This window comes from Chiloscyllium punctatum, chromosome 10 (genome assembly GCF_047496795.1).
Source record: "Chiloscyllium punctatum isolate Juve2018m chromosome 10, sChiPun1.3, whole genome shotgun sequence".
Taxonomy (NCBI): Eukaryota; Metazoa; Chordata; class Chondrichthyes; order Orectolobiformes; family Hemiscylliidae; genus Chiloscyllium; species Chiloscyllium punctatum.
In genome coordinates this window covers 113,247,186-113,261,471 of record NC_092748.1, presented here as the reverse complement: position 1 = coordinate 113,261,471, position 14,286 = coordinate 113,247,186, and the positions used below count along the sequence as shown (strand labels likewise).

The 14,286-nt window shown below is 43.6% G+C and overlaps 1 protein-coding gene across 1 annotated transcript in view; it reads left to right on the top strand.

Moving 5' to 3' along the window:
* The first annotated feature begins 3,179 nt into the window (after positions 1-3,179).
* nhej1 (nonhomologous end-joining factor 1) overlaps positions 3,180-14,286 on the top strand; it is a 303,495-nt gene continuing 292,388 nt past the window's right edge. The window contains exons 1-2 of the mRNA XM_072579950.1: positions 3,180-3,258; positions 8,188-8,387. Coding sequence (XP_072436051.1) covers positions 8,202-8,387 — 186 coding nt within the window. The 5' untranslated portion in view covers positions 3,180-3,258; positions 8,188-8,201. The remainder of the gene's footprint in view (positions 3,259-8,187; positions 8,388-14,286) is intronic.

The window sequence follows — 14,286 nt, the reverse complement described above, 5'->3', positions numbered from 1 at the left end:
CAAAGCGATCATCATGAAATTGAGCAAATTCAGCTCAGACTGCACAATGCAATCCTCGAGTAGGGAGTACACCTTCTGAAAACATAAGTTGTCCAGGCTTAAGACTAATGTCACAACACATCCAAACTGCTATTTTAATAGTGAAAAAAAACCAGCTGAGGTCAGAAGGAGTAATAAGTGTGAGTGAGAAAACAAAGTGAAATATCAGAAAGCCAAACTTCACTTTTGACTGAACTGGCAAATCATTGCCCTAGATGAGCACTGGGAGTGCTTGTTTAAAACATTTGGTGCACTCAACAAAAGTCAGCCCAGACTGAAAACAAAAAAATGCCAGAAATCACAGCAGGTCAGGCAGCATCCATGGAGAGGCAGCAAGCTAACGTTTTGAGAACGCTGACTCTTCATCACAAATCAACCTATGTGGCAACTCGAGGCTTGTGTGAAACGGTCATCACCTGAAATCTACAATGTGAAACGTGAACAACCAGGCACTGTCGCTTTCGCAAATATCTATGTACAACTCGAGAAGCTGTGCTTGCATTGCAGGTGTTAGATCAAGAAGTCATGATCTAACCTGCTGTACAAAGTTGTAGATGAACCATTGAGTATCCTCAGCACAAAGGTTGATAGATAATTGGGTGTTCAGGAAAAGGAAAAGACATTCGTATGAGACACTGGTTCCTGGTTCACATACACCAAAACCTAAAATGGTCATTTGTGTGTCCTTCCCTTCCCTAGTATCCTTGATTTTCTTCAGTCCAACACTGGCAACAGTACTCTCAGCTAGCTTGAACACTAACCCCCTAACCATCAGTCCCAGACATTCAGTGTAGAAAATTAGTGAATCAAATGGGTTTTACAAAGCCATGGCTATTCAATTTTCACCATGAGCCTAATGTGGAATTTGAACCCATGTCACTGAGCATTGCCTTGAGATTGTTTAATGACTAGCCCATTGATATTACCAAGGGACTGTCTGTGGGGATATCATGGTGTTGTGAATTCCAATATAATACCACAACAACTCGTATTTATTTATATAACACACTTAATATAACAAAATGCCTCATGTTTCTTCACAGGAGTCTAATAGAAAATTGCACACAAATAAAATCAAAAGCCTGGTTAAAGATATATTTTTTAAATGAGTGTCTTAATAGATGGTTAGCCATAAAGCAAAAAGGATCTACTTAGGAAGAGTACAATCCACAGATTTGAGAGTCCTCTGGTGTAGTGGTAGAGTTCCTAACTCTGGGCTAGATATCCTGGTTGAAGTCCAACTTGTTTCAGAGGTGTCATGATCCATACAAAAAGGTTGATTAAAAAATATCTACAGTTGTGAGTGCTGGAGTGAAGAAAATCAAGGACACAAGAGACAAGCTGAATGCAGAGTTCTCAGAAGGTTTAAGACTGAAATAGATTACAGGCATACGGAGGGGAGAGTCACACAAGTGGGAATTTTAGACTATGGTATTTGTGAAGCAGGAGTCAGTGTCTCACATGAGTTTATAGCACGATCTCCATTTCCCCTTCTTCTTAAAAAGCTGTCTTGTGTTGAATATACTCAATTATCCATCCACTCAATTTCAAAGAAAACATTTGTGGAATATGATAATCACTCAGCCAGCATTTGTTGTCCATCCTAATTGCATCCAAGTGGCTTCCTAATGCCATTTCAGGGAGGCAGTTAAGAGGCAACCACATTGCTCTGGGCCTGAAGTCATATGTAGGTTAGATTCCTATTCCTACAGAGAAGTAGTGAATCACATGGACTTTTTACAACAATCATCAATGTTTAGCTTCGTAATTCTAGATCTTTATTCAATTAAAATTTCACCACCTGTCATGGTGGGACACAAACCAATACCCACAGAATACTAGCCCAAGCATTCTGAACCACTAGCTTCGTGACCTTACCACACTGCTACTGCCTGATAGTAGTCATTAGCATAGAGTCAAAGAAATAACAGCACGTAAAACAGACCTTTCAGTGCACCAGATATCCTAACCTAATCTAGTCCCATTTGCCAGCACTTGGCCCAAATCCCTCTCAACCATTCCTATTCATATACCCATCCAAATGCCTCTTAAATGTTGCAGTTGTACCAGCCTCCACCACTTCCTCTGGCTGCTCATTCCATACACGCACCACCCTCAGTGTGAAAAAGTTGCCCCTTTTAAACGTTTCCCTTCTCACCCTGAACCTATGCCCTCGAGTTCTGGACTCTTCCACCTCAGGGAAAAGACCGTGTCTATTTGCCCTATCCATGTTCCTCATAAACATCTATATGGTCACTCCGAAGCCTCCGACACTCCAGGGAAACAGCCCCAGCCTATTCAGCCTCTCGCTATGGTTCAAATCCTCCAATCCTGGAGGGAGGTATTAAGGTACCAATAAAATAAAGAAAGAGAAGCAAAATAGAGGCAAAGATTTTGGTCTCATCTTAAACTCTCCTACTCAGCATTTCTGTCAAATCCACGATTCAAAACCATCTTCTGCTTGATTCAATTAAAAAGAAGCTTAAGAAAACACAATTTATCCTTGACTGGAATCTGGTTACATGATGATTAAGGGCTTTTGCCCAAAACGTCGATTTCGCTGCTCGTTGGATGCTGCCTGAACTGCTGTGCTCTTCCAGCACCACTAATCCAGTATCTGGTTACATGAATCCTATTGACAAGACAAATTGAAATGTAGACTTTGTGTGAACTAGCCTGCAGTAAAATTGTAACCATTTTCAAGAAGTTTCCAGGTACATTTTGTGATTCTATATTTACGATTCTATTTTGAAAGTTGGGGTTCAAAGCAGAGTTGGTTTAGTGCAAGGGTTCTTGTGGTACGGTGGTAGTGTCCCTACCTCTGATCTAGGAAGAAATGAGGTTCAGAATCCAACCTGGTGTAGAGGTGTGTTGCAACATCTCAAAACAGGTTGATCAGAAAATATCATTATTTCAGTAGTGCAGGAAAAGTAGAAAATTGTGATGTTGTTTGGAAGAAAAGTGTGAAACATTTTTACTCGGAATAAGGAAAATATAAGACTGAAAGGGTGTAGGTGAGTTTCATATGAAAAATCGAATTAATTCCAAGAGTTCAGGTGTAACCAGCAGAATATTTTCCTATTTTATTGAAGCTCTCTGTCACAGACAAGGTGTTGGGTTAGTGTCCGGAACGATTGTGAGGAACCTCTTGTTCTCCTGGAGACTGAGATTGTGGACGGTCCGGTGGCAGCAGCAGGAAGTCAGAGTTTCGGAGCTGAGGTTTGTTTGTTTTTCTTTAAAAAGTATAAATATTTTAAAACTTTGAACCGTCCTGTTTAATTTCTCGGCTGGACGTACCTTTTGTGTTTGTCTCTAAACCTCTTCCCTCATTTGGTGCCTGGCTCGGTCCGTCAGTGTCAACAATCCCCTTTTTAACCACCACATTTAAAAAAAACTATTTATTATTTATTTACTTTAATCGCTGTCTATCTGAAAATATTTACAATCTCGTGTTTTACACAATGATTGGTAAAACCAACCAGGGGTGAGACCAGTTTCTTAAGTAATTAACTATTTTGTGATTATCATCCAGGGGGAAAAAAAACCCTCAATATTTTATATTTCTGGTTCATTTCCCTGTCATTAATAATTTGACGTTGAAAGTACACGACTTTGTTCCATTTTTCATTGAGACAGTGGCTAATCTGAGACCCAACTCCATGTTATACATAAGGACCCTCCCCAGCTTTTACAGAGGCCATGATTTGGAGATGCTGGTGTTGGACTGGGGTGGACAAACTTAAAAATCATACAACACCAGGTTATCATCCAACAGGTTTATTTGGAGGCGCAAAGGTGCTTCGAAAGCTAGTGCCTCCATATAAAACCTGTTGGACTATAACCTGGGGTTGTGTGACTTTTAACTTTTTACAGATGCACCATTGAAAGCATACTGTCTGGTTGCATTACGGCCTGGTATGGCAACTGCTCTGCCCGACAGAGGGTGATGTGCTCAGCGCAGACCATCATAAAACAAACCTTCCATCTATGGATTCCATTTACATAGCTCGCTGCAACGGAAAGGCTGCCAACATCATCAAAGACCCATCCCACCCCGATAATGATCTCCTACAGCCTCTCCTGGTAGGCAGAAGATACAGAAGCCTGAACGTACTCACCAGTAGGTTCAGGGACAGCTTCTTCCTGGCTGTTCTTGTAATATTGAGTGGAGCTACAGGGAGAGGCTGAACAGGCTGGGGCTGTTTTGCCTGGAACATTGGAGACTGAGGGGTGACCTTATAGAGGTTTATAAAATTATGAGGGGCATGGATAGGATAAATAGACAAAGTCTTTTCTATGGGGTGGGAGAGTCCAGAACTAGAGGGCATAGGTTTAGGGTGAGAGGGGAAAGATATAAAAGAGACCTAAGGAGCACCTTTTTCTTGCAGAGAGTGGAATGTGTATGGAATAAGCTTCCAGAGGAAGTGGTGGAGGCTGGTACAATTACAACATTTAAGAGGCATTTGGATTGGTATATGAATAGGAAGGGTTTGGCGGGATATGGGCCGTGTGCTGGCAGGTGGGACTAAATTGGGTTGGGATATCTGATCGGCATGAACGGGTTGGACCGAAGGGTCTGTTTCCATGCTATACATCTCTGTGAATCTATGACTGTCTGACCTCAAATAATGCTGACCTTGCTAACGTTCATCTCTCTTGTAAGCCCTGTGCAATGTAACCTGTATGCCTCCATCTAAATCTTTTGTTCTGTACATCCTTGCTTACTATGATTTGCTGTTACAACTCGTGAACAAAGCTTTTCACGGTATTTCAATACAACTGACAATAAATATTTCAATTAATCTGTCAATAAACCAATAAAAAAGTGAGTGAGCAAAGACCTGGCAAATTTGTTTTTTTTTCTTTCACACATGGGATGTGGGTGTCGCTGGCTGGATCAGCATTTATTGCCAGACCCTAGTTGCTGTTAGGAAGGTGGAGGTGAGATACCTTCTTTAGGTAGACCCACAATATCCTTAGAGAATTCTGGGATTTTGTCCCAGCAACATTGAAGGAACAATGATATATTTCCATGTCAGGATGGTGATTGGCTCAGAATGGGACTTGCAGGGGGTGGTGTTCCAATGTAACTGCTTGCCCTCGTCCTTGGTTGGGAGTGGTTTTGCACTTGGAAAATGCTGTCTCAAGATCTTTGATGAATATCTGCAGTGCATCTTGTCGGTAGTAGAAATTTGATATTCAAAGTACAATGTGGAAAAGTGTGAAATTGTCTATGTTTGCAGAACAAAAAAAAGCATATCTGAATGTTCAGATCTCGGATGCAGAGAGATCTGGATGTTCCACTGCATGAATCTCAAAAGGCTAGTATGCAGTTATAATATGCCATTTAGGAAAATTAATAGAATGTATGGATTATTGCAAGGGGAATTAAATGCAAAGATAGGGAGGTTATGCTTCGGTTATACAGGCGTTGGTAAGAGTTGAAATGTGCGGTGCTGGAAAAGCACAGCAGGTCAGGCAGCATCCCAGGAGTGGGACAGTTGACCTTTCGGGCATAAGCCCTTCATCAGGAATGGGGTGGAGAAAGGGGGCTGAGAGATAAATAAGAGGGTGAGGTTGTGGGGGAAGGTAGGTGGGATGTAATAGGTAGAAGCAGGTGGGGGGGTGATAGTGATAGGTCCGCGGGGAGGGTGGAGCAGATAGGTGGGAAGGAAGGTGGACAGGTAGGACAGTTCAAGAGGGCGGTGCCGAGTTGGAGGGTTGGATCTGGGGTGAGGTAGCGGAAGGGGAAGCAAGTAAATTGGTGACATTGATGTTGATCCTGTGTGGTTGAAGAGTCCAAAGGTGGAAGATGAAGCGTTCTTCCTCCAGGCATCAGGTGGCTAGGATTTGACAGTGGAGGAGGCCCAGAACTTGCATGTCCTTGGCGGAATGGGAGGGGGAGTTGAAGTACTTAGCCACAGGGTGGTGGGGATGGTTGGTGCAAATGTCCCAGAGATGTTATCTGAAACATTCCATGAGTTGGTGTCCTGTCTCCCCAGTATGCAGGAGACCACATTGAGATCAATGGAAATAGCAGATGAGGTGTTTGGATGGGCAGGGAAATCTCTGCCAGATGATGTGGAAGGATCCTTGGGACCTTGGATGGAGTTGAGGAGGGAGGTGTGGTCTCAGGTTTTACACCTCTTGTGGTGGCAGGGGAAGGTGCCGGGAGTGGAGGGTGGGGGCCGTGGGGCTAATGAAGGAGTCATGGAGGGAATGGTCTCTGTGGATAGGGGTTGGGGAGGTGGGGGCAGAATATATCCTTGGTGGGTGTGATCTGACTGTAGGTGGCAGAAATGGCAGATGATGATGCATTGTATCCAGAGGTTGGTGGGGTGGAAGGTGAGGCCAGGGAGATTCTGTTCTTGTTGAGGGTGAAGGGGTGGGGTTCAAGGGTGGAGGTGCGAGAAGTGGAGGAGATGTGCTGGAGGGCATTGTTGATCACGTGGAAGGGGAAATTGTAGTTCTTGAAGTTGGAGGCCATCTGGGATGTCCTGGGGTGGAATTGCTCCTCCTGGGAGCAGATACTACGGAGGCGGAGGAATTGGGAATAAGGGATTGCTTTTTGGATGCTGCCTGACTTGCTGTGCTTTTCCAGCGCCACACTTTTTGACTCTGACTCTTTAGCATCTGCAGTTCTCACAATCTCCTAGGCATTGGTAAGACCACATCTGGAGTATTGTGTATCCAAAAACACGACCACTTCCATCTCGAAGGACAAGGGCAGCAGATATATGGGAACACACCACCTTCAAGAGGTGATGTTCCCATTTACAACTAACCTTCCTGACTTGGAAATATATCGCCGTTCCTTTGCTGTCCCTTGATCAAAATCCTGGAATTTCCTCTTTGATAGCATTGTGGGTCAATCCACAGGACATGAACTGTCATGGTTCAAGAAGGCAGCTCACTCCCACCGTCTCAAGGGTGAACTAGGGATGAGGAATTAAACATGGCCAGTGACACTTTCATCCCGCAAATGAATAAATTAAAAAAAGAACAAAAGTAATGGTCACTGTACGTATGGAAGTGTCTTGGTCACTCAACTCAAGGCAGAAAACTGCAGATGCTGGAGAAACACAGCAGGTCGGGCAGCTTTTCTGGTCAGAGAAACAGTTAATGTTTTGAGTTCCCTTTCTTCAGCAATTTCTGATTTGGTTTGTTTCGGATCTCCAGCATCCATACTTCTTTTATTTCCATATTATCCACCATTGCCCTAAATCCCTTTTAATGTGCTTGGATAGTAACAAGTCTATCATTCTCAATTTAAACTTAACAATGTAACTGGCACCAGTTGTTTAGAATAGAGAAATGAACGATCACACTTTTTTTTTAATTGTAAAGGTCAAACACTTAGGTCATTCCTTGGCCTTTTCTGTTGTAAAGAATATCCGCTTGTTGAGTCCTTACTGACAGTTTCTCTCGGGAAAGCAGATATCATTCTGACGAAGGGTCACAGACCTGAAATATTCGACCTGTTTCTCTCTCTGGTGGCTGACTGAACTTTTTATTCATTTCTGGGATGTGGGTGTCACTGGCTAGGTCAGCTTTTATTGATTATTCTATTACAAAAGGGAATATGCTTGTCAAGCTGAAAGGAATTCTTTCCCATCCTAATTTTCTTTTCCACATTTAGGGGCCGTGAGGACTTAGGCAGAAGAGAATGTTGCCGAACAGCACTAACTGCATCAGGAATGGGTCAGGACGTAGCAGAAGCGGGGACAGAAATCACAGACCCTCACCCCCAACCAAACACAGTGGGCTTCTCTAAAGCCTGGGCCCTATTTTCATGACTCCAATTTATACCCCTGTTCCAGACCCAAGGGTAGCATCCTTGCCCCCGAGCCAAGTTGTTGTTGGTTCAAGTGTAACTCTAGGAGTTGGAGTCTGTGCTGACACTGAGGGATTGATGCAGTGTTGGAGCTACTGTCTATTAAATGAGATTTTAAATCAAAATTGTCTACCCTCTCACCTAAAAATCTAATAGCACTATTCAAAAAGAGAGACCCCTTCCCTCTGGAAAATATTTATCCTTAAACAGTTAAGGAACTTGGTTATTGACTTCCCTGTTTTGCTTATAACACTTCAGAAAATATGTAATTAACTGTAAAGTGCTTTGAGGACAAGACTTTTTGTTAATTCCAGGACTTTCCTTTTTGATGGCTGAATTGGAGAAGTTGGCTGATGATCTCCTCACTCAGCCGTGGATCTCGGTGCGGATTGGAGACTCTTCTTTCTTGCTGAAGGCCACTTTTAGTGACACTGCTTACAAGTTGATGCTCTGGGATCACAACAGTGTCTGGTGGGAGGAGATGAACTCGGAGGATCTGAAAGAAAGGGCTCAGGTATGTCTTTGAAATGGCATAGGAAACATGGGCGAGAGAGATGATCCAAAAGGCCCAGCTCCAGTTGTTCGGCTAATCTCAGGAGCAGATGAAGACGATTCACTCGGAATCACAGGGTCATGCAGCACGGACACAGACCCTTCAGTCCAACCTGTCCATGCTGATATCCCAACCCAATCTAGTCCCACCTGCCAGCATTTGGTCCATATCCCTTCAGACCCTTGCTGTTGATATACCCATCCAGATGCCTTTTAAGTGTTGTAATTGACCCAGCCTCCACCACTTCCTCTGGCAGCTCATTCCAAACACACACCACCTTCTGCGTTAATAAGTTACCCCTCTACTCCATTTAAATCTTGCCCCTCTCACCTTAAATCTATTACCCGATAGTTTACACCCTGGGCACCCTCACCATCTCTTCCTCTCTCTCTCACTTCAATACCCCTTGCGTCTACAACATAAAACCAGCATTTTCCAGCCCCTTTCTGTTCTGAACAAGAGTTAGGTCAGACACTAGACATTGACCATTTCTCTTTCCACTCAACTTTTCTGATTTGCTCACTTCCTTCAGCATATACTGGATGGACTACATTACCCATGCTGCCTTTTGAGTCCTGCGTTTGCGCACTGAAGGCTGGAAGCTTGTCATTGGACAGATGGTTCAGTCCACAGGTGCTGATGGGAGTTGTAGTTCTGACAACTCCTAGAGCCTGTTCACCATTCAGCTGCTTTATGACAGATCTTTACTCCATTGACCTGCTTTCATAACTTCTAATAATGTTCTCATAAAAATATCGATCAATCTGAATTTTAACATTTTCTATTGACCTCTACTCTTCCAACCTTGAGAGATGTGGAGGAGAAGATCCAGATTGCAACTACCTTGTTTGTGACGAGATTGTTTCTTAACACCACTCCTGTCCGGCTTGGCTCTCGGTTTCATAGTCATAGTTATAGAGATGTACAGCACTAAGGTTATGTTTTGCAATTCCTTCACCAACTCTCCCAGAAATGAGGAAATAGTTTCCCTTCATCAAATATTTTTCTCTTACGAAACACCTCCAGTAGATCACCTTCAACCTTTAATATTTGAGAGAAAGCAAGGCCTGTGTAACATAGAATGATGGCATCCCTACAGTGTGGAAACAGGCCCTTCAGCCCAACAAGTCCACACTGATCCTCCAAAGAGTGACCCATTCAGCCCCATTCCCCTTCCCTATTGCTCTACATTTACCCCTGACTAATGCACCCAACCTACACATCTCTGAACACCATGGGTAATTTAGTACGGCCAGTTCACCCAGCCTGTCAATCTTTGGACTGTGGGAGGAAACTGGAGCAGGCGGAGGAAACCCACGCAGACACGGGGAGAATGTGCAAACTCCACACAGACAGTTGCCCGAGGCTGGAATCGAACCTGGGACCCTGGCGTTGTGAGGCAGCAGTGCTAAGAATAGAAACATTGGGAGCATGTGAGGGCTGTGATGGACTTCCCAAGTGCTTGATGTGTGCCGCACAGCAGACCTTTGAAAAAGTTATAGCTGACAGAATGAAAGGGACTGTAGCAAGTTGGCTGAGTGAGTGAAAACAGAGATTAATGGATAAAAAGCAGGAAGTGCCCGAGAGTCAGCAGGACTGGCAGCATCTGTGGAGAGAAAAACAGTGTGTGTGTGTGTTTCAAGTCCAGTATGACTTTTCCTCAAACCTCCTATTCTTCTGTTCTGAAAAAGAGTAATGCATTCGGGAGATAGTTCCAGGAAGTGCCCCAGTGACATTGAAGGAACGGCAATATATTTCCAAGTCAGGAAGGCGAGTGGCTTGGAGGGGAGCTTGCAGGTGATGGTGTTCCCAGGGATCTGATGTCCTTGTCCTTCTGGTTGTAGAGGTCATTGATTTGGAAGGTGTCGTCTGGGAAGCTTTGGTGAATTTCTGCAGTGTGACTTGTAAATGGTACACATTGTTGGTACTGAGCATTAATGGTGGAGGAATTGGATGTTTGTGGCGGTGATGCCAGTGAAATGGGCTTCTTTTTTCCTGGATGGTGTCAAGTTTTTTGAGCGTTTTTAAAGTTGCATCCATCCAGGCAAGTCGGGAGTATTCCATCACACTCCTGACTTATGCTTTTATAGATGGCGGATGGGAGTTGGGAAGTCAGGAGGTGAGTTGTTTGCTGCAGGATTCCTAGCTTCTGAATCACACTTATAGCTACAGTATTGTTCTGACCCAGGTTATTAGTGGTGGGAGATTCAGTGATGATGCCATTAAATGTCAAACAGTGATGGTTAGATTCTCTCTTGTTGGAGATGGTCATAGCATGGCATTTGTGTGGTACAAATGTTACTTGCCACTGTCAACTCAAGCCTGGATATTGCCCAGTTCTTGTTGCATTTGGACAAGGACAGTTTCAGTATGTGAGGAGTCATGAAAAGAGGGCGTGGTGTGGCACGGCACTGTTAGTCAAGGACAGTATTACTGTTGCAGAAAGGACATTTGAGGACTCCTCTACTGAGTTAGTATGGGATGAGATTAGAAACAGGAAAGGAGATGTTGGGAGTTTTCGATAGGCCTCCAAATAGTTCCAGAGATGTCGAGGAAAGGACAGCAAAGATAATTCCGGATCACAGTGAGAGTAACAGGGTAGTTGTTATGGGGAATCTTTAACTTTCCAAATATTGACTGGGAATACTATAGTTTGGATACTTTCCATGGGTCAATTTTTGTCCAATGTGTGCTGGAGGATTTCCTGACACAGTATGTAGACAGGCCAACAAGATGCAAGGCCACATTGGATTTGGTACTGGGGAATGAACCTGACCAGATGTTAGTTTTGGAGGTAGGTGAGCACTTTGGTGATAGTGACCACAATTTAGTTATGTTTACTTTAGTAATGGAAAGGGATAGGTATATACCACAGGGCAAGAGTTATAGCTTGGGGAAAGGCAATTATGATGCAATTAGACAAGATTTAGGATGCATAGGATGGGGAAGGAAACTGGAGGGGATGGGCACATTTGAAATGTGGAGCTTATTCAAGGAACAGCTACTGTGTGACCTTGATAAGTATGCATCTGTCAGGCAGGGAGGAAGTGGTCAAGCGTGGGAGCCGTGATTTACTAAAGAAGTTGAATTTCTCTTCAAGAGCAAGAAAGAGGCTTATGTTCAGATGAGATATGAAGGCTCAGTTAGGGCGCTTGAGGGTTATGGGTTAGCCAGGAAAGACTTAAAAAGAGAGCTAAGAAAAACCAGGAGGGGACATGAGAAGTCACTGGATAGGATCAAGGAAAACCCTAAGGCCTTCTATAGGTATATCGGGAATAAAAGAATGACTAGAGTAAGATTAGGGCCAATCAAGCATAGTGGTGGGAAGTTTGTACGTGGTGTTAGAGGGGAAGGGGAAGGGGAGGGCGAAATTAATACTTTTCGTCAGTATTCACACTAGAAAAAGACAATGTGGTCAGGGAGAATACTGAGATACAGGCTACTGAGGTTCACAAGGAGGAGGTGTTAGCAATTCTGGAAAGTGTAAAAATAGATAAGATCCCTGGGCCGGATGGAATTTATCCTCGGATTCTCTGGGAAGCCAGGGAGGAGATTGCTGAGCCTTTGGCTTTGATCTTTATATCGTCATTGTCTACAGGAATAGTGCCAGAAGACTGGAGGATAGCAAATGTTGTTTCTTATTCAAGAAGGGGAGTAGAGACAACCCTGGAAAGTATAGACCTGTGATCCTTATTTCGGTTATGGGTAAAGTGTTGGAAAGGGTTATAAGAGATAGGATTTATAATCATCTAGGGAGGAATAAGTTGATTAGATATAGTCAACACGGTTTTGTGAAGTGTAGGTCGTGCCTCACAAACTTAATTGAGTTCTTTGAGAAGGTGACCAAACAGGTGGATGAGGGTAAAGCGGATGATGTGGTGTATATGGATCTCAGTAAAGTGTTTGATATGGTTCCCCATGGTAGGTTGTTGCAGAAAATACAGAGGAATGGGGTTGAGGGTGACTTAGCCATTGGATCAGAAATTGGCTAGCTGAAAGAAGACACAGGATGGTGGTTGATGGGAAATGTTCTCCCTGGAGTTCAGTTACTCGTGGGGGACTTCAAGGATCTGTTTTGGGGCCAGTGCTGTTTGTCAGCACTGGATGAGGGCGTAGAAGGATGGGTTAGTAAAAATGCAGACGACACTAAGGTCAGGAGCTGTGGATAGTGCCGAAGGATGTTGTAGATTACTGAGGGACATAGATAAGCTGCAGAGCTGGGCTAAGAGGTGGCAAATGGAGTTTAATGTGGAAATGTGTGAGGTGATTCACTTTGGAAGGAGCAACAGGAATGCAGAGTACTGGGCTAATGGTAAAATTCTTGATAGTGTAGATGAGCAGAGATCTCTATGTCCATGTACGTAGATCCCTGATTGTCACCCAGGTTGTTAGGGTTTTTAAGAAGGCATATTGAGTGTTAGCTTTTATTGATAGAGGTATTGAGTTTTAGAGCTATGAGCTGTACAAAACTCTGGTGCGGTCACACTTGGAGTATTGTGTACATTTCTGGTTGCTGCATTATAGGAAGGATGTGGAAGCTTTGGAAAGAGTTCAGAGGAGATTTACTCGGATGTTGCCTGGTATGGAGGGAAGGTCTTATGAGGAAAGGCTGAGGGACTTGAGGCTGTTTTCGTTAGAGAGAAGAACGTTGAGCGTTGACTTAAGTGAGTCATATAAGATCATCAGGGGTTAGATAGGGTGGACAGTGACAGCCTTTTTCCTTGGATAGTGATGGTAGCATGAGGGGAAATAGCTTTAAATTGAGGGGTGATAGATATAGGTCAGATGTCAGAGTAGATTCGTTATGCAGAGAGTAGTAGGGGTGTGGAATGCACTGCTTACAACAGTAGTAGCTTCGCCAACTTTTAGGGCATTTAAATGGTAATTGGATAAACATATAGATGAAAATGGAATAATGTAGTTCGATGGGCTTCAGAGTGGTTTCACAGGTTGGCACAACATTGAGGGCCGAAGAGCCTGTACTGCGCTGTAATGTTCTATGTTTTCAAATTAAACTAGTCCCACCTGCCTACGTTTGGCCTATTAGCCTCCAAACCTTTCCTATTCATGAATTTTTCCAAATGTCTTTTAAAAGTTGTAACCGTATCTACATCCACCACTTCCTCTGGCAGTCCATTCCACACACAAACCGCTCTCTGTGTACGCAAGTTGTCCCTCATGCCCTTTCTAAATCTGTCTCCTCTCATCTTAAAATTATGTCCCCTAGCTTTGAACTCCCCCACTCTGAGGAAAAAGACCTTTGATATTTATCTTATCTATTCCCCTCTTCAACTGATACGAGACGTGAGGCAACCCCCAGTGCTTTGCAAATCATAGGTCCAAACTCACCTCTTCCATCTGCACTGCACTACATTCACCACCCATCATAGTTCGAATTGTGAATGTACTCAAATTGTATCTGCTCAGTAAGATGAGAGAGGTCAGCTTGTGGGAATTGAACGTTTTGCACCTCTACCCCTTTGAGATGCATTCTCACATGTTTTTATTTGTTGTAGGTTGGATGTTTCTCATCTACCAAGAGCACTTTCCCTCCCACCTCACAGTAGTCTGCAGGCTTGCAACTCTTCCCTTGGTTAAATATTTATTTTGGGGATTTAGTAACTCTAGCCAAGGTTGCTGCTTTCCCCGTTGTTTATTGAATCCATGTGTGGCTGCCACAACAGAGGCTGTGAAAGGGCAATCGAACAATGTCTATACAAAGAAAGGAACCACTTCCATTTCGAATAGCAGTGACTCACTGGGTGCAGGGGTGATTTACCAGAATGGTTCCACAGGAGGAAGATTTTATTTAATGGTCACTGGACCTGAAATGTTATCTCTACTTTTTCTCCACAGGTGC